General features: G+C 35.2%; 2 protein-coding genes across 2 annotated transcripts; both read left to right on the top strand.

The window, feature by feature from the left end:
- The first annotated feature begins 2,580 nt into the window (after nt 1–2,580).
- Nucleotides 2,581–8,500, top strand: LOC128246056 (uncharacterized). The gene is made up of 5 exons (XM_052964265.1): nt 2,581–2,647; nt 2,894–3,009; nt 4,772–4,888; nt 5,575–5,643; nt 8,402–8,500. Exons 1-5 carry the CDS (start codon nt 2,581–2,583, stop codon nt 8,420–8,422), a joined length of 390 nt encoding a protein of 129 aa, XP_052820225.1. The 3' UTR covers nt 8,423–8,500.
- A 639-nt stretch (nt 8,501–9,139) lies between these two features.
- On the top strand, nt 9,140–21,064 carry LOC128246645 (uncharacterized). The gene is made up of 5 exons (XM_052964949.1): nt 9,140–9,239; nt 14,748–14,962; nt 15,299–15,378; nt 15,763–15,865; nt 16,384–21,064. Exons 1-5 carry the CDS (start codon nt 9,176–9,178, stop codon nt 16,846–16,848), a joined length of 927 nt encoding a protein of 308 aa, XP_052820909.1. The 5' UTR covers nt 9,140–9,175; the 3' UTR covers nt 16,849–21,064.
- Nucleotides 21,065–21,321: the final 257 nt, after the last annotated feature.

Below are 21,321 nucleotides of genomic sequence, written 5' to 3'. Positions count from 1 at the left end.
TAGAGTTAATATTTATCGCACTCATCTATTGAAATCCCATAATTATAGTTACATAAAGTGTATAATAAAAGAAATAGAAAGTATAACGTCACAGCGCGTGACTCAGCTGGCATGACAGGGGTGCCAGATGGAATTTTCTTGCATACCGGACGTGTGTTTCCGGTAATGTGACCAGTGGTGGAAAAAACCCGTCTTACACACCCCATATAAGAGGAGTCACGCGCAACAACACGCCACTTCTTATTTCTTTTCTTGTATTGAATATGAAATGTAAATTATGCCATTTCAATAAAGCGCAATTAAATATATAAGTATTCGCGCGCTTTGGTGAAATGCACAAAAGTGCGTATTCTACGTCGATTTTTCCACAAATTGATAATTTAAGATATGCAAAAAATAAAATAATCATGTGTTTCCGGTCCGGATCGAAAATTCCGACCCTCGGGCACGCTGCGTGTCCGATAACTCGGAAAGCCTCGTTACCGGCTTACGCGCGTGCCCTCGGGTCGGATTTTTTTTATCCGTACCGGATACACATGATACTTATATTTCAGCACGGCTGACGTCACCGGAAATGCCTATCCGGTGTGCTAGAAATACAGAGTTTCAACACTATCTTATCTTTCTTAACGAAAGTTAGTGGGCGGAAACCATTTTTCTTTCTTAGAAACAGTGACCTACACCCTACTACTCATCACAGCCCTAAGCTAGCTCTTTACATAAGCCACCATACACACAGTTTCATCCATATCCATATACGTCAATTTGATCAAAAGCGTCTCTTACCTTCCTTCAATATCTCCCCTTCGTTCTCAGCACTGATCTTGAAATCGTCTGTTTGCAGCTGTCAACAAAACAGATCAAGACATTAAGCATCCAATAATTCAAAGGCTATTTTACAAAATAATATAAACTATAAACTTATATTATAAAGACAAATTTGAACATTAAACAGTTTTACTACATCAGAAAGTGTATGTACGTTGTCATAAAGGTGACATGTGTAAATAAAACTATTTTTTTTATCTCGGGATCTCAACTAAATTACTCGTTCCCACGACTTGCATGTTGTTGCCACGACTTAATAATTTCGATGCCACCACTTCGTACGTTTAAGACGTGGGAGGGTTCAGACCAGTTGACGATTTGTGTCATGGGTCTGTAATGGGTCGTGACCCATCGGTACGCAACCTTGGTTTGGCCTCGCTTCTAATAAGGTCATATAGGGACTCCCACCTACACTTAAGTCCGTTGGTCTGATTAGATGCAAGGTCAAATAGGGTCCCCGACCATCACTTAATTCCGGTGATCTACTAGTAATTAGGTACATGGTCAATTAGGGATTCCCACCTATACTAAAGTCATGTGATCTAATTAGATACATGATCAAATAGGGACCCCACCTAAACTTAAGTCCGGTGATCTAATTACGTGCAAGGTCAAATACGGACCCCACCTACACTAAAGTCCGGTGATCTAATCAGGTGAAAAGTCAATTACGGACCCGCACCTACACTAAAGTCCGGTGATCTAATTAGGCGCACGGTCAAATAGGGGCCCTCACGTACAAGAAAGTCCGGTGATCTAATTAGGCGCACGGTCAAGTAGGGGCCCTCACGTACACGAAAGTCCGGTGATCTAATAAGGTGCAAGGCCATATAGGGACGCCCACTCACACTAAAGTCCGGTGATCTAATCAAGTGCAAGGTAAAATAAGGACCCGCACCTACACTAAAGTCCGGTGATCTAATTAGGTGCAATGTCAAATAGGTACGCCCACTTACACTAAAGTCCGTTGATCTAATTAAGTGCAAGGTAAAATAGGGACCCTCGCCTACTTTCAGTGTTTACCTGTCGCAATGTCCTGTGAAGGAAAAAATGTTTTCGCTTTGTCTGTAGGTGGATCAAATAGGGCCCTGACCTACACTAAAGTTTGTTGATCTAATTAAGTGGAAGGTCAAATAGGGACCCGCACCTTCACTAAAGTCCGGTGATATCTAATTAGGTGGATCAAACAGGGCCCCGACCTACACTAAAGTCTGTTGATCTAATAGGGCCCTGACCTACACTAAAGTTTGTTGATCTAATTAAGTGGAAGGTCAAATAGGGACCCGCACCTTCACTAAAGTCCGGTGATATCTAATTAGGTGGATCAAATAGGGCCCCGACCTACACTAAAGTCTGTTGATCTAATTAAGTGGAAGGTCAAATAGGGACCCCACCTTCACTAAAGTCCAGTGATCTAATTAAGTGGAAGGTCAAATAGGGACCCCCACCTACAGTAAAGTCCGTTAATATTATTAAGTGCAAGGTCGAATAGGGGCCCCACCTACACTTCAGTCCGTTGATCTGATTAGGTGCACAGTCAAATAGGGAACCCCACCTACCCCACCTACACTAAAGTCCGGTGACCTAATTAAGTGGAAGGTCAAATAGGGGCCCCCACCCATACTAAAGTCCGGTGATCTGATTAAGTGGATGGTCAAATAGCCCCCCCCCCCCCCCCGGATGTTTAAAACTGCTCCGGCGAACAGAGAATTCATTTGTGTGTTAAGCGAGATGTTGTCATAAACGACAGAAATGGAATTAACGGTCGTTGAAGAAGGAGGCTGCACATTTTCCAGCATTTGTGGGAGGTGTGGGTGGTGTAAGTAAAGAATTCCTTGACGATTTTCTTTGTCAATGTCATTGCCAAGCTGACTGACAGAACTTTCTGGACCAGCGATTGTGGATGTGGGTTGTTGGCTGACTTTGGATAATCTTCTTGAGCATTGTTTGTGTTTTTCCTCAGACATTTCAGATAAATTCATTACAGATTGAATGATTTTATGGCCACTGATTTATTGAAATAACGCCAAAAAAACATATCTGTAGCTTAGTTTTTTAATTTCAGATGTTGATTCCATCTGGGAGAACAGTTCTTGTCAGCAGTACAACATTGGCAAAGTTGGCCCATATGTTCTGACTGTAGAATCTGTCAAATTCCTCCAGACAACCCTCTCCGATGAAGTAGGTTTACTGATTACTGTTTATTGATACTTTAATATGTTTCATAAAGCTTATATGGCATAGCATTCATTTGACCATGCAGTGAGTTTGCTTTCACACTTCAAAACAATCTTTCAAGCTTGTAAATCATGAAAAAAAATGGAAACTGCATAAGATATTTTTATGCCCCCGAAGGTGGGTGTATTAAAATCACACTGTGCGTTTGTCTGTCCGTGTGTCCAGCTTAATAACTCCTGTCAGGACTGTAACTTCCCTTGTATTGACAGGGTGGCATGCAAGACCCATGTCCCTACCTCTAAGGTCAAGGTCACACTAAGATCATGGAATGCTGCATAAATAAGGACATAGAGTATAGGTTGTCGTGTCTGGGCTGTTACCTTCTCTTGTATGGACAGATTTTAAAACAACCTGCCACATGTGCTCGACATACCACAAAACATGTCACGTGCAAGACCTACCTCTAAGGTGAAAGATACACTTAGTGTTTATTCACAACGGAATGCTGAATATAAGGACATAAGAATGTATGTTGTCAGGTAGTGGTGGTATGTTCAGAGGCAATTTAAAATAACTTGCCATATGTATTTGTTTGACCTTTAACTGTTCATGTACTGACCTTGTTCATATGTCCATGTCACATTCGGGGGTATTCGTCACATACTGTGACAGCTCTTTTTTATTAACCAGGTTTTCACATAGTGAAACCTGGTTATTAGAATTACAAACGTTGTTGTTTGGGCGGCCGGGCGGCGTCAAACTTACCTATGAAACTGAATAACTTTAGTAAAGGTTGACATATCTTGACCAAACTTGGTCTATAAAACGAGTTTATGGGTACCTTTCATGGGATTGCGTTTGGGGTCCCTAGGGTCAAGGTCAAGGTCACTGTTACTAAAAATAGAAAAACAGTTGAAACTGAATAACTTTAGTTAGGGTTGACATATCTTGACTAAACTTGGTCTATAGGAAGAGTTTATGGAGACCTTTTTGTGGGATTGCGTTTGGGGTCCCTAGTTATTTATGCGAAGAGTATTTTATCTGTTAACTGTATTTTGTAAGTCAATTAGTATTAATGTTTAAGGGATAGTAGCTCAGACAATTATAACCAAGTTGAAACTAATTATGCAACTTCCTATCTTTGTGATTTTACTAATTATTTTCAGACTAATGTAAATCTACATGGCATTTATAAGTATCATATCATGTATAATTTTGTAAAGTAATTATTAATATGAAGTAGTATATACTTTCTGTACAATAAGATACCAACATGTTGTTGAACTTTTTGAATTAATAATTCACAACACCTTATCAAGAAATTCAATTATAATTTCTTTCAATTGGTATTTTTGGAAATAAGTCGAAAGGCCAGAAATAATGACATTTCTCATTTGACGTTATTTTTAAAGTACAACACTTGTCTCTGATGTGCTTCTTTAAAAGATTTCTAAAGAGAATTATAATAAGCATGAGCTTTTTTAGGTACATTTGGTCATCGTTTTTCTATCTATATGGTTATTTTTATGAATTAGCCCTTTTGCAGTCAATATGGCATAACAGATATTTGAAGCAATTTGATAATGAACTAAGAAAAATAATTTATTGAATGTTTTACAAAATTAATGCATAAACTGTTAAAGGGCAGTGTGCAAAAAACAGTGTAACCAAATAAAATAGGTTCATCATTTAGGTCATGTCAATGATTTTTTTTAAAGCAAAATCAGCTGTTTTGTTTTGCATCATTGCCTTGTGTGTATTCCAGGTTCTTGACGCCTATCTGCACCTGCTGACTCAGTCTAGAAATGTGTTCCACATATCCAGTGTTGTCATGACAGCCATTTTTATGGACAATCGGGAAATACATTCTCTGCTACGAAAGGTTAGTTTTCAAAGTTGCATAGAAAGATTTAATTATTTAAAAGTGAATTAATAGATTATGGAAATAAACAACTTACTAAATACGAAAACTACTATTTAATTTACGATAAATTCGAAAAAATGCATGAAATATTGACCTTTTATGAGGTGGGTCCAAACTGCTATCAAGTCAATAGGGTCATAGACTTGTCTTAAAATAAGAGTTATTTCCAAAGATGAATTGTATAAAAGTTGATTTTTCATTGCTTTGGAAAGCCAATGCCATCATATTTAATGGTTATAACTGGTCCCAATCCAAGAAGATATAATACATATCTTATTTGTATTGCCAAGGATATAATACTAATCTTATTTGTATTGGAAGCACTATTTTGAATACTTGTAATCCGGAATTCAAGGACCTGGGTTTAAAGATTTAGATTTAATAGTATGATACAGTAAATTCTAAGAATTTTTAAGTTAAAAATATTTTCTAGAGATACTTTTGGCTTTATCAGTGACAATGTGATGCAATATGTACCTTTGAAGTCATATAATATTATAATTATTTGATGTGAAACTGTTGAATATATTTAGAAAATGTATCAAAATACATTCTTTGTATTAGGTCTGATTGATTGAAACCCAGTGAATTGAATTCCGGGTAGATTTATTAAGCTATTGTTACATGTGTTCTTTTTTTTGAAGGAGACTTTGTGTGGATACGAGTACTGTATTGGTGCAGTCAATCAAGGAGGCAACCACTGGACATTAATGGTAATATTATGGTGTTTGTTTATCCATGTTTAAAATATCTGTATTAACTTCTTTTTCCTGAATTCATGCGCATAGCTTTAATTTATTTCTACTCTACTATTTGAAGAAGAAAGGAGGGCTATACTACTCGCCACAGCGATGCCGTTGCCGTCAATTAACTTAATACTTCACACAGTTGTTCAGGGCCATCACATGATGAAGTTATATAACTTCATATTATCCTCTATACAAATGGAGGATTTTCATGGGATTGTGCTTGTGGCCATAAGGATCAAGGTCAGTGTTACAAAAAATATAAAGAAAGCAGTTGAAACTGAATCTCTTCTGCATTAAAATCCTGGTTTAGTCAAATTGCGATTCTTGTTCACTTCTTAATTTGATTGTTTTATTGCTTTTGACTGGCACAAATACATCGTTATCAGGTGTTTTTTTCGGCAATATTTATAGCTGGTATTTGGTCATGTTCCCAATGGCAAAAAGTATCTTTTTTCCCAATTTCCAACAAAAACATGATTACATGCAAGCGTATAATCATAGAGGCAAACAATGATGTAATATCCGGGTTATTGTATTCACTTCTTAGTCCAATTAAGTGCCAAAAAATTACCTATTAAATAATTTACAATATTTATATAATATATTTGCTACAAATTAATATTGTAATCATTTAATGTGGTAAGCACCCATCTTATTGTGCTAGAATGTCAATGACCCTTATGACTTTGATTTTTGTAATTGTTGATGTGACAAAGGATTGAAGTGGGGGCTCTGTTTCTTATGTATGCATCTCTAGTTTCTTTAAAAAATAAAAGTCAAATTAATCACATGAAAATTTAAAATTTGCAAGAAAATTCATAAAAGCTGTTGAAATTAATTCAGAATGTGCACTTCAGTTGTTATATGACAGTTTGCATTATTATGAGCCTTTGGCAAAATTTAAGCTGAATTTGTTTCATATTGATTATGTAAATATCAACAGATAATATGCCTAAGTGAAAGGAAGATAATCTACCTAAATCCACTTGGAAAAACTGAAATAACACAGCAACAAATATTGCTACGTTGGTAGTAAGTGACGATGTTGATCAGTTTGAAAGAGTTCAGTTTCTTTTGTTGTTTTCAAGTTTGTTACTTTCGATATTGATTGTTCTAAAATGATTGTTATAAGTATAGTTGTTTGAGCTTAAAGAGGGAGATGAGCAATGTGGCATAGATGGTGGTTTGTTATTAAATACATGTCGTTTAAGGTCCTCAGCTTAATCTTACATAAATAAATATATTTGCCTTATGAAATAGTTCATGTATGTTAAAAGATAATGTAGATTCTAGTTAAAGGTAGATTAATAAGTAGATATATCTATTGTTTAGATCTATAGATTGATTAATTACAAATTACAAGTGAAGTTGCGAGTTGGAATCGTTATGTTCGAGTCTCAGCATCCATAGTATCAAACCAAAACTGTGCAGCATTGTTAAGGACTAATTAAATGACACCAGCCCACGTTCACGCACAGTAACTTGCACAGTAGTATTCAAATATGCTAGAAGATGATTTGTATTAATGACACTGAAAGATCATTAACTCCAATTTCAAACACATCCAGTTATAAATGATAACCTAAATGTAAATAAAAGTATTCTAAGTAAGAGGAAGGACTGTTAAATGAGCTAAAGAACAGTCAAATTGACTGCGGCTCTGTGAGTATTTATGTTACCCAAAAGTCGCTTTGCTGCACATGACAAATACAGAAAGAAATGCATTACAATCAAATGAACAACATGAAACATGATCTACACATATTTAAGAAGTTTAGTAGTAAGTTAAGTGTTTGCAGCTTTGTATACTTGCTCCCTATACATCCAAAGTAAGAAGTTCCTGAAGCAGGTGGCATAGATATTTGACACTGTCAAGTAAGTTGGAATCTCTAAAAATGTCTTCTTTCTGGCTAAAATGTTACAGTTACAATGTTGAATATGAAAACTCATTGATTATCTATATGGTCAATAGCTTGTGAATAATAAATGTAAACCGGTTTCTAAAAGAGAAGGAATGTGGATAGTCCAAAAGTTTGGACAATCACAAGTTTTACGGTCCTTACAGATGTACTGACATTTAAGCTCCTTTTAGACATCAAATTGTTGTTATCTGTTACATTGTTACTTGTTGTTTTATTATGTTATTTTTTGGCCATAGAATTGTCAAAAGTGTTTCTTTATACAGAAGTCTTCTTAAAGGGTGTGAATCGCTTTCTAGGGTTTTGATGATCAAAATGGTACAAATCAGCAATTCGTATTCGATAACCTTATATCTTGTCTGTTTTTGTTAATTCGTATATGTCAATATAATTATAGACATCCAATGTTCTCCTGGTAAATTTTCTTTGAACAACATAGTTTAATATTTTTAGGAAAAAAAATGTTTTAACAATTTATCACAGAACCTGATTCACAACCTTTAAAGTAAAGAAATACATTGATACATATATTTTTATACCATGCTCATCAAATTCCAAATGGTTACTCAAATATTAAATTGATAAAAAAATGTTAAAAACCATTACAGGTTTATAAATCAAGATTGCTACATGGCAATTATTGTCAATAAAAGGCTTGGACACTTGCACATTTAAAAAATATGAAAATGCACTTCATTTATGACTTGTTTCAATGTAATTGAAGTAAATTTTCGAGACTTAAACTTAAAAGAGTAGCCAGTGCTGTCTTACTTATTAGCAACCACTTGTAGCCATCTTTTCAGTTACTTGTATGTCCCAGGTGAGATCAAACTCACAACCGCCTCCACTTGATTCAAAGTTTCTACCCACTGATGTATTGAAGGAGCTATTTCACATATTTCAAGTTACTGGGTATTGAACATTGTAACACGATATCTGTGTCAGAACTATGTTGATTATGTCTTAGGCATAATTAGGTTATAGCAATTATCGTCAAGGAACAGCAACCATTCGTTAAATAAGCAGTTAGGTATTCAGTATTTAAGCGATCTGTACGTTTCTACTTTCAGTGCATTTCTACATGCACGGAATGCAGTTGTGGTTGAAGAGGCATTGGCTGGCAATATGGATTATTGAGTCACCCCTCATGCAAAACAAGCTGATGGGCTGTCATGTGGAGTGCATGTGTTGATGGTAAGTTCATCTCCAATATTTTTTTCCTAGGTTTTTCTTACTAGTGTGTTTGCTTTTATTTCTTAATTACTTTCTTCTTAATCCCTTTTATTGCAGAACTGTATGAATAATAAATCCCTTTAAAACTGTCCATTCGAAGCAACACAGAAAATGAAATTGAAGTTGCAGTGATGGTATTGATTGTATCAGATAGATATGTGCACAGCATGTGTTTAAATGCAGTCATGGTTTTGCCAATTGGCAGAAGGAATATAGCGGTACAATACAAATCAACACAAACAACAAAACAAAAAGCTCATGACAATTTCCATTAGATAAGCAGTTGTTGATATATATTTTAGCTGGCAGAACGCTTCCTTAATGGACAGAGTTTGCAGTTCAGTATGAAGAAAGACGAACTGGTAGGTGTGCGAAAAACCATTGCTGCCCATCTGCTCCATAATGCAGGTAATGCAACCAAGTTGGTTATACTGGTGTTATTTGTATACTTCAATAGAATTATACTAGTCTTTATTTGATATGTTTGTTTCTGCAGTATTTATCCTTTGGTCAAAAATGTTTCTAGGCCAGTCATATTAGATTTTGAGGTCAAACAAATTCCTTCAGAAACTTTTAATAGTGCATCATGTAGGCCTTAACTTCTTTGAACAAAATACAGTAAATCCCCAAAAATCCCAGTTTGCGTTTTCGAAATGTAAATGTTCAAAGTCCCCCTAATCTTATTAATACACAATGACCGCAACGTTACACCATACATCGCGTTTGCGATTATCACGGCAATGTTTAGCCGGTGCATATGTAAACAACACCATGGTCGAACTTATTTTCGGCTTTTTTAAAGATGAAATGGTATTTCTATGACCCTAGAAGACATTGTAAGTATAACGTGACTAATAAAGTTCGTTCATATAACACATATCTCTGCAAAATGTTATTTACATTTCAAAACTTTGAGTAATTAGCACGCACACGGCTAGCAGACGACGCATTGGCAAGTTTGCTGTTTATTGATTATTGATTTGCATTATTTTTTACGTTAAAAGAGTGTAAGCTGTGTATTTGGAAAATATCGATCAATTTTTAGACGGAAAATTGTGATTTTAAAAGAACTGGTTTTCGCCGATTTTTTTTACTATGGAAGCACAGTCGGGCCATTGCGAATTATACAACAGATGTCAAAATTTGCTTTTCTTTTCTAAACTTTTCTTTGATTTACTTTTTTGGTGTTGTTTGATGTTTTCAAGTAGACATGTATTAATATTTAGATATTTACCTCTCTCTATAAAAATAAATAAGCAATTTATCAATTAGTAAGACCAGTATTTTTTTCTACAGATTAAATTGTCTACTGTGGTTAATATGTTTACAGTTCTTAAATTTATATTTTAGGAAATCTTGATGCCCCATGAAAAGTAAAATGTTCCAAGCTTGGAAATGGTTTTCCTGCCTACCATGATCAGGGTTCGAATTTAACTTTGAGGAGCACTTGCAAAATTTTGCGAGTGCTTTTTGAGGCAACTCGCAAAATGAAAAATCAACTTGCAATTTTATTATTTTCTTTATAAACACAACTAAGACATATTATGAATATTAAAAGGATCCACTCTTAAAAGGACTCAACTACTATAAACTGTAGTTGGCTTAATGTAACGGGGGGGGGGAGGGGGGGAGTACAGATGACTCATCGGATGCTGGCCGCTTTTTGATAACAAAGCTGTCCAAAAATTAGACATGGTTCACTTTGAGGGGGTTATATTTACCCTCGCCATCCGGTAATTCCAATTCGGCGAGAACGCTACAGATTTCATTAACTGATTAAGTCTATAAGTATACAAAACAATAACAGTATAAATTTAGAATAAATAAAAGCAACAGTAAATGTAGCGTGGATGCTTTGGACTATAAAATATATCGGAAGTCTATTCACTTTGACAGTTGAGGTTACACACCACCATTGTCATTTCCTCTATTATTCAATGTGAAATGATTAGTTTTAGACAACATTTAAAGGTATTTCGAGTGAATGCAGACTATGATAAACATATATATTCTTAAAGTACAAGCTTTAAATTACCTTTTAAGCCAATAAAAAAGGGGGGTCAAGTTATTCCTAAGAAAAATCTCTTTACTTGAAAAACAAACTCTAAAAATTGCACAGTCCGCCATGACAGTTCTTCCAAAATGACCTTTCAACTATATGGCAGCAGTTTATGCTTAAATCTCTATTCTAAATGAAAAATCAAGCAAAAATAGATACTTAAGGTATAAAAGTTTCAGGAATAATGTTTTTTTCGATTTACAGTGTATTGACTATTGAGCATGTGAAAACATGTCTATCAGTCACAAAAACATTATATTTTTATTGAGAATTTCCCACACAACTGAAGTACATATGACGCAATGGTGATGTCATACCTATAACAAAACCCATCCCTGCATTTTTTATGAAAAAAACTTTTGATTAGTCCTTCATACATAAATACACCCAAAACTAGCTCAATCTGATAGTTGGAGTCAGGTTTTCCAGTTTCACTGCCTGTCACCCAAGTGCCTGTGTGTCTGTATTTTCAAAGGCGTTTTGGCCCAAAATACCATTCTTTAAGGTTTTTCAACTGAACCTGGACTCAAATGGAATTCTAAGCATCAAATGGGGGCAGTTCTACACATCTTTGCACACTTTTCAAGTTCTCGCAGTCAAATTATCCCCAAATTTAGACATTTTCAGTGCTCGTAAGATTGCAGACGACTCAATTTAAAAAAAAAATAGGCGAAAGTTGTGAAAACCAGGAAATATTTTGATCAACCGGACAAGATAAATGCATTTAATTGTGAAAAAATTCCAGAAATTAGTGAAATGCAATTACATTTCTTGCCAAAAATGGGGTTTACATATAGTGCGCGAAAGCGCTAAATTTAGCCAATGATTGAGCTAGGTGATTACGTCATGTCAACTCATTTATTTTCACTTTGTATTATGCACGACTCGGAGCATCCCCGGGAAAGATTCGAGATAAAACTCGGCCTTTTCCGTATTTGTTCTATTTTTGAAAACTTACTAGAGCATGACTCTGACTCATATTGTCGTCTCTTTAAGTGGTAGTGTAAACATGCGACTTATAAGTTGTTTGTAAACACTCAACTTCGTAGCAAAGTTAAGTTCATGTTTATTCTACTTTCATTTTAACATTTTGTGGGCTAGAAAAAGCCACTCGCAAAATTTTGCGCGCTTGAATAAAAGTCACTCGCAATTTGCAAATTTATGCCGCTCGCAATTTGCGAGTATGCGAGTCTAAATTCGAACCCTGAATGATAAACAGATGATCTACATGTATGAATCAGCTAACTGATGACATGAAGTAAGTGAGTGTAATGTTGTGTTTTATATACGTCTTAGTACATAATCATTTTAAAAGAGTTGAATTCCATATATTTTATAATGTTCATGGACGGAATACAGGTACTGAAAATTTTATTATATGTATAATATTTATATCATTGTTGGAACTTGACAGTTCATGCTGTTTTAATTGCAGTGTGGCAGTGTGGTGTGTGTGTGTTTGCAAGTGGGGCTAACATGAAAAACCAGTGTATATCGATGTATTCTCTGCAGATGACAGACAACAACCAATATGAACAATATATGATTTTACAGTAACAGAAAATGAGGTAACAACATATCTCAATAAATCTTCCTACTATCATTGCCTTGATAAGCCTTCAATATATTTATGAAATAGACAAATACTTCATACTCCAATGCAATATAAACACTATTAAGTAAACTATATAGGCTCATGGCTCATTCTGTAAATAACTTACTTCTTTATACGTAAAGAAGCTTTTGAAACCATTCTCAGAATGAAAGCAATATTTTTTAACAATGAATTGAAAGCAAAAATCTTCTATGGTGTCATATGCTTTTGATTTAACCATGGCTTGATTTATATATGACCTTAATATATTAATATTACTATCTGATTGTCTGTTACAGTGAGAGCGCCTTCATAAGTGTGTGTGTGTGTTATGTGGGGTAATAGATGACAAACCAGTTGCAGTTCTTGGAGAGAAGGGATGTCAAGGTCTGATACAAACAAGCAAGTTGAAAGGTACTGAATGGGTCGGGTTCTAAATTTATCATGGATATATCCTTGAACCTTTAAAGTACTTATATGTATACGTATGATTGTCATGGCTGATTGTTAATTTGTTTATTTGCTTGAATTAATGAGGAATTAAATGTTTAGAATGTATAGAATTAAAAGGTTTTAATGTAGAGTAAACACGTTATATATGGGTCAGAAAGAACATGCTGAGTTTCATTATTTTAACCATTTCAGGTGAAGACCTACATGTAGCACCTTGGCAGATAGTACATACAGAGTGTAGGAAACGTTACAGTCGGCATGTAGTAAGACTTCAACAGAAAACAGAAGATGTCAACAGATGTGCTCAATGGGCTGCGGTGAATGTAAAGGTGTCAGCTGCAGTAATTCTGGGACTATTGCAGACGACGAAGACGTGGGAAATGCATAAAGCCGTCGATTTCTGAGTGATATGGAAATATGTGAATTACATATACATGCATAGGTTTTCTTTTGTTCTTATTGCCCTGTTGTATTTTTGCTTAAGATTGATATTTTGGAAAAGTTAAAATCTATGTCTTAATCTTATACTGGTCTTATACTGCTGCATCCCATTGAACATAATTATATGATATCCACATTAAGAAGAATGAAATTTGTTCATTTTGCTACTATTTAAATCTATGTTGTTTCATTCAATGTAAGCAAATAATATCACGTGACATGTCCATGGTAATACAATTAAACATATGTCTATGATAGTGTAACATAGTGGAATGTAACCTTACCATTTGCTGTAACCTTGTTCACATTCTATTGACAGGAATATGATTTAATACATTTGGTTCTTGTTTATAATGCCGCTTTTTCATTAATAATGGAAAGGAAATATTAGCTTTGATAACCTATTTGTTTCTAACACAATTGTAAAATCTATGGGTGGGGAAATGACATTCAGTGTATTGTTTGATAGTTAAATTGACTATTTTTGACATAAATTTCAGCTTTAAAATCATTGAGTACTGTTATTTTGTTGTGCCGTTATTAAAATGAATATTGAGATATATCAATCTTGTAATACGGTTGAATGCACTTTACGTCTGCGTCAACTGAAACTAAATGTTTTTCCCTACAACTCAGTGTTGTAGACGATTGTTAATTCTATTTAAAGAAGTAATATCACACTCATTAAGCACTGATATACCTAGTCAGTATAATGGTAATTGAAGTCGTAGATGAAATATGTATTGACAATTAGTAAATTGGTGAAAAGAAATAAAATGTAAAATTATTGTAAATAAATATTGTTTTATTTGCATTTTAATATAGTAGAATGTAACCTCAGAAATGTCCGTGTTCCGCAACTAGTTTTGATGGGGATTTTTTATCACGATGTCTATACATATTGTTTAACATCATGACACTTAAGTTTTTTCTGAAGGAATTTGTTTGAGGTTGGCTGGGTATTAAAGCTAAAATGACTGGCCTATCCTGTTAAAATTAAATATTGAGTAGTAAAAAATCAATAGAATTGTAATCATGTAGACCAGGCAACTGCCGGATGAAGGGCTGGTGTTGTGCCTGTTGTGTTTTGAGGTGGTTTGGCATAATGATGTGTCTTGACTGATTGTTTCACATGCCCTGATCTTTTAGTGTTTCTTTGTTGATGATGGTTGACTTTTCTTCATATTTAGACATGAAATTTGTTGAAAGCAAATTTAAAATGTGTGAGGAAATTTTCTTCAACAAATGTCTGTATAATGGAAAGTCAAATAACTTAAAAAGCTTAATCTAAGTTATTGTATGAATATGCAGTTTTATACTTTAGGTATTGATTAGTATTTACTCATGCGTCACATTTTCTCAAACATAGTGATGATAGGACCAACTGTTGAAGATGGCATACCAGCTGTTGAGGAAGCTGCTCAGTCCCAAAGCCAACCTATAGAAGAAGCTGCCATATCAGCTGTTGAAGAAGCTGTTGATTCAAAAAGCCAACCTCCTGTTGACAAAGCCACCATACCTGCTGATCAGCTCGCAAGCCAACCTCCTGTAGAGAAAGCTTGCAAGAGAAAAAGGAAGGACAAGGTAGGTTTGAATAAGGATAACATAAATAAGACGTTTGTTTAATGTATCTTTAAACACCAGGTCTGATTTTTCTTACTCATGATGTCAAATCTGCTGAAAAAAGCTACTTATTTAAATGGATGACTTCAATACTTTATTGACACAATCAAATGAATTATTAGTGCTCTACTGGAGACTGGAGTTTCACCGTAGCTCTAGGTTGACCATATCTGTCATAGTTCCCTAAACAAGAAATGCAGAGTGGCCCTTGACTTGTTAAAGATAAAGCCTTAAATCTCAGTTTAGGGGACATATGTTTTGTTTGCAATACTCAAGTTACTTGTCACTGGTTTTCAGGGGAAATCTTCGTTTTTCTACTCGAAGCAGAAGAAGTCAAGCAGAATTTATTGTGTCTGTAGAAAAAGGAACGATGGCAGGTAAGAGGTTTATCAGTTTTACATTTTTATGGTATTGTGAGGAAGAAGTGACTGCAAATGTATCATTTTCTTTTTTTAAACAATATATCTTAGTGCCTGATAAAGTCTAATCTGTAATATAATCTGTGTAATTTGCATGAAACAGACGATTCACTTGTGTGTAATGGTAAAAAAACAAGTTGATGGGGCGGATATCTTGTGCATAAACTGAAGTTTCATCTTGAAAATGCAACAAAATAGGATATCTTATGCATAAACTGAAGTTTCATCTTGGAAATGCAACAAGGTATACACATACACAAATCCTTTTATTTCAATAGTATAGGCTTAGTATGTGTATATTAAGTACAAAAAGCAGGTTATGGAAATATATTTTGTTTTTAGGCTATATTGGCACTGTGATTCATGCAATGAGTGGTACCATCCTGTTTGCATGGGTTTTGATGAAAAGGAAGAACCACATGTATACATTTGCCCTTCATGTCAGGTAAAAGATATAAAGCCAGTTCACAGATGTTACTCTGTAGGTTAGAGGTTTGCATACAGCAAATTGAAATCAAGTATCCTGAGTTTTACTTTTTCTTGACCTGTTAAGAAAGTGAATGTCAGTGATAGAACCAGTACAAATGTTGTAAATGTGGATAACACAAGTGATATATAGTGCTTCATTTTGCTGTTTTCACATACAAATTGATTTGATAGAACTGAGGGCTTTGATATCTGTAAAACTTACCAATACAAAGAAGTAATGAACTTTCAGGGAAAAGCATGTTGTAAAGATCTAAGAGGTTTTGTTTATTTATTTTTAAAAAAGTAAAAGCAAAACTTAACTTTAATTATTAAATGAAATCTTTAATGACATGGTTGTAGTATTCAGTAGTATTGATGACAGTTCTCACTTCAAGTATTATGTTTTAGAAGGTGCCTTCATTTCATTTATGTGAATCAGAAACCAAATCAACCTGACCACTGTTCATGCTTGGTCTGTGTTTAAACATATTTCAGGTGAAAATTAAAAGAAAGGCATGCCCTACACTTGAGGAAGTTGAAGAAAAGCTGCGAAAAGACATTGAAGTAGAAAAATCAGATCCTATGGGCGAAACTGTGGCAGGAGGTTTGCAGGACCATTCTGAAACAACCCCAGTCTTTTTGAACAATCCACATGTGAGGTTTTTCATTGAGATTAAAAAAAGAAAAGGACAAGAAATTTTAATTCAGGCATCTGGTTGGGGTGAATTTGTATTGATGTCAGAGAATGATTTTGAGAACTATGAGTCGTTCAAAAATAAAATTACAGAGGACCTACTAATATTAGATTGTTCCCTGGAGTACTTTTTAAGTGTTTGTGTCAAGGAAAAGGTAGAAGTATTGTATTATACAGACTGTATTGTTAGGCTTGTTCCTTCGAATGTCATTGACCAATACAAGAAATGGCTAGAAGAAGCAAAATGTAGTCTTCATCTTGACTAGTTTTTTTGTGAAGGTTAACCAAGTAAAATGTTTGTTATTATGCCCCCCTTCGAAGAAGAGGGGTATATTGCTTTGCACAGGCATGTCGGTATGTCAGTCGGTCGGTCGGTCCGTCGGTAGACCAAAGCTTGTCCGAGTGATAACTCAACAATTCTTGGACGTATGGTCATCAAACTTCACATGAAGGTTGGGCCTGACCAGTAGATGACCCCTATTGATTTTGGGGGTCATCGGGTCAAAGGTCAAGGTCACAGTGACCTTTAATGGTAAAATAATTTTAAAGCTTGTCCGAGTGATAACTCAACAATGCCTGCACCCATGGCCCTCAAACTTGACATGAAGGTTGGGCCTGACCAGTAGATGACCCCTATTGTTTTTGGGGGTCATCAGGCCAAAGGTCAAGGTCACAGTGACCTTGAATGGTAAAAGGTTGTCCGAGTGATAACGTGACAATGCCTGCACCCATGGCCCTCAAACTTGACTTGGAGGTTGGGCCTGACCAGTAGCTGACCCCTATTGTTTTTTGGGCTCAATGGGTCAAAGGTCAAGGTCACAGTGACCTTGAATGGTAAAAGGTTGTTCGAGTCATAACTCAACAATGCCTGCACCCATGGCCCTCAAACTTGACTTGGAGGTTGGGCCTGACCAGTAGATGACCCCTATGGTTTTTGGGGGTCATGGGCCAAAGGTCAATGTCACAGTGACCTTGAATGGTAAAAGGTTGTCCGATTGATAACTCAACAATGCCTGCACCCATGGCCCTCAAACTTGACTTGGAGAATTGGCCTGACCAGGAGATGACCCCTATGGTTTTTGGGGGTCATCTGGCCAAAGGTCAAGGTCACAGTGACCTGGAATGGTAAAAGGTTGTCCGATTGATAACTCGACAATGCCTGCACCCATGGCCCTCAAACTTGACTTGGAGGTTGGGCCTGGCCAGAAGATGGTCCCTATTGATTTAAGGGGTCATTGGGCCAAAGGTCAAGGTGACAGTGACCTGGAATGGTAAAAGTTTGTCCGATTGATAACTCGACAATGCCTGCACCCATGGCCCTCAAACTTGACATGGAGGTTGGGCCTGACCAGTAGATGACCCCTATCGACTTTGCGGGTCATCAGGCCAAGGTCAATGTCACAGTAACCTTTAACGCAAAAAAGTTAACAAATCTTCCCCCACTGATATCTCAACAATGCCTGAACCTATGATCATTAAACTTGACATGGATGTTAAGCCTGACCAGTAGATCACCCTTATTGATTTAGGATTCATAGAGCTAAAGGTCAAGGTCACAGTGATCTTGAATGGTAAAAGGTTGTCCGAGTGATAACTCAACAATGCCTTCAAACTTGACTTGGAGTTGCATCTGACTTTTAGATGACCCCCTTATGATTTAAGGGGTCATCGGGTGAAAGGTCAAGGTCACAGTGACCTTGAACGAAAAAAAGTTGACTTGTGATAACTTGACAATGCCTGCACCCATGGCCCTCAAACTTGACATTTAGGTTTCTGGTGACCAGCTGATGACTCTGGATTTTGAGTTCATAGAGTCAAAGTCATGACGGTCATAACACACTTTATCCTCACACTTTAATGGTCATAATCTTAAAACAGCAACAAATCAGCTGTCATTTCGGTCCATGCATATTTCATTCAATTGTCCATTTAATCCTGACAACATGGCGCTCAGGGGGGGGGGGGGCATAATGTTTGACAAACATCTCTTGTTAAGACTGCATTGTCAGGATGCTTGATAATTTTGGAATGTTTAATGTATTATTTTGTCTTTGTGTTATACATTTCTTCTAAGTAGACAATGGTCAAGCTTTAATTTATTATGGAAATGAATTAAGGCAGAAGTATTTACAGTTTACCGGTACTTTCATCAGTGTTTATTAAGTAATTTCTTTGCTATTGATCAAAAAATATATTTGTGGCAAAACAAATTTCAGCTGCTGACAGTCAACTTGGTACTATGTTAAAATTCTGGGATTGACTTGAATCAGTCGTTACCATTGTGAGGCTCTGCTTTACAGTTGAGATACCTGATATTGGAGTAACTAGTTTGCAGAAAATTTATTTAGCACTGTAGATTGTGCATTTCAGTTTGGGAATTAGGAATTAGGGGGTTATAGGGCGTTTCAAGTTGGTTGTTGCTTTATCCTTGGTAGGGCCCTTGTGCACTGTCTACCTTGGATTTATGTTAAATACAATAATATTGTTTAAACTATGATATCATAATGTAGGTGAGAAATATTATCGTATCTAGTCAACACACTTAAAGGGGACACCAGATGGTCCAAAAAAAAGACAAATGCACAATATCCACAAGACAAGCCTAGAATTGTCAATACCAGCTAGTATAAGACTGATTATACATCATTTTACATAATTAAAATAATATTTTGTCTCAGTCTTAGCTGACTAAACCCTTTAAAATTAGCGCATAATGGTTTCTCACTTTATAGTGTGTATATTTAGCATGTGAAAGTCATGTTATTAGTACAGATACATATACCAATGCTACTTCTGAATTTACTGGGATTCACATAGTAGACAACCTCAGTAAATTATGAATTGAAAAAATGTGCAAAAAAAATGCTAAAGATAACTGTGTTGTAAGCGATTTGATACAGTAAGTAAGATTCAATACATGTACACAACGATATTAACTTTATGTAAGTTTTTGACATTTTTTTTTCTTGCATTTGTATCATCTGGTGTCTATTCCCTTTAAAGGCCCTTGATCTCTCATTACACTTGATATGTCTTGAAATCAAAATCAAAAGGGAATGTACATAGTTTTTGTAACCTGAAGAGTGACTTATTGTTGGAGTTGAATATGACATGGAATAAAACATGACCTTTAGAAATATTATTTCAAAAGAATTGAAAATTAAACATTAAATATAAGGAAAATGGGTATCCACATTATGGTTAGGTAATTGCAAGTTGCGCTATCATTTGAGGTGTTTGATTTGTAATAAGTTTATTTATTGCATGCAGAAAATTATTACATTTTTATGATCAGTAGATTCATTTCATACGGGTCAAACATTAAATAGCAAACGCAAAGCATGATTTAAAGACCAGTAAATGGCAAACCATCCCATGTTCTATCACTTCTTATTCAATTGAAATAGATAACATTAAAATCAATTAATTGTTATTTTTACCTCTTTTTTCAGTTTCAGACCAATCGATATGTAAAAAAAAAGATTAGTTAAGCCTATTTTGCCAATTAACATGAAAAATATGTTTGTGTATCTACACTCAACGAAACTTCTATCCTTTGTATTTTTGGATAACTTTAGTAAAATTCAAGGGAAATAAGAATTACTCTGCATGCTTTATTGATTATTGCATTTGACAATTTTTGATAGAAATTCGTTAGTAGTGATTTTTTTTTGGTTTGCCTAAGGAAAGTGTGTCGCCCCCTTAAACAAATTTAGAAAATTGGAAGTATTGTGCATTTTTTATGATTACTTTTTTATAACAACATAATATATATTTATGAAAGTAAATTCTTCATACTTTACAAGTTTAAAGGATAAATTACATGTTCGCCATTGCATTTCATGCTGATTTAAAAAAAAATCATTTAAAAAATGATAAACTTATGTTTGTATTAAGTAATATGAATAATATTACCATCACCTTTGTTTAATTATGTGCAAATATAGAAAAATAATGTAAACATGTCTCAATTTGTTATTGTTTAACATCTTTAATTGTTGGATTGATTTCTATGAACTTAAATTTTTTTACCATTCAATGATTTGATATTCAGTAATACATGTGAGAAAAATTGATTCTTTTTTCTATTTCATTTTTAGCTCACCTGTCACATAGTGACAAGGTGAGCTTTCGTGATCACAATTTGTCCGGCGTGCGTCCGTCCGTCCGTCCGTAAACTTTTACTTTAAACGACATCTCCTCATAAACCGCTTAGCCAATTTCATCCAAACTTCACAGGAATGTTCCTTGGGTGGTCCCCTTTGAAAATTGTTCACAGAATTGAATTCCATTTAGAACTCTGGTTGCCATGGCAACGGAAAGGAAAAACTTTAAAAATCTTCTTCTCCAAAACCACAAGGCCTAGAGCCTTAATATTTTGTATATAGCATCATCTAGTGGTCCTCTACCAAAATTGTTAAAACTATCCCCCTGGGGTCAAAAATGGCCCCGCCCCGGGGGTCACTTGTTTTACATAGACTTATATAGGGAACACTTTAAAAATCTTCTTCTCAAAAACCACATGGCCTAGAACCTTGAAAATTGGTATGTGTCATCATGTAGTGGTCCTCTACAAAATTTGTTCAAATTATTCTCCTGGGGTCAAAAATGGCCCCGCCCCAGGGGTCACTAGTTTTATTACATAGTGTTATATAGTAAATCTTTAAAAATATTCTTCTCCAGAACCGTAAGGCCAGGAGCTTAGATATTTGGTATACAACATCATCTTGTGGACCTCT

This window comes from Mya arenaria, chromosome 9, assembly GCF_026914265.1.
Source record: "Mya arenaria isolate MELC-2E11 chromosome 9, ASM2691426v1".
NCBI lineage: Eukaryota > Metazoa > Mollusca > Bivalvia > Myida > Myidae > Mya > Mya arenaria.
This window is presented reverse-complemented; position numbering and strand designations above follow the sequence as displayed.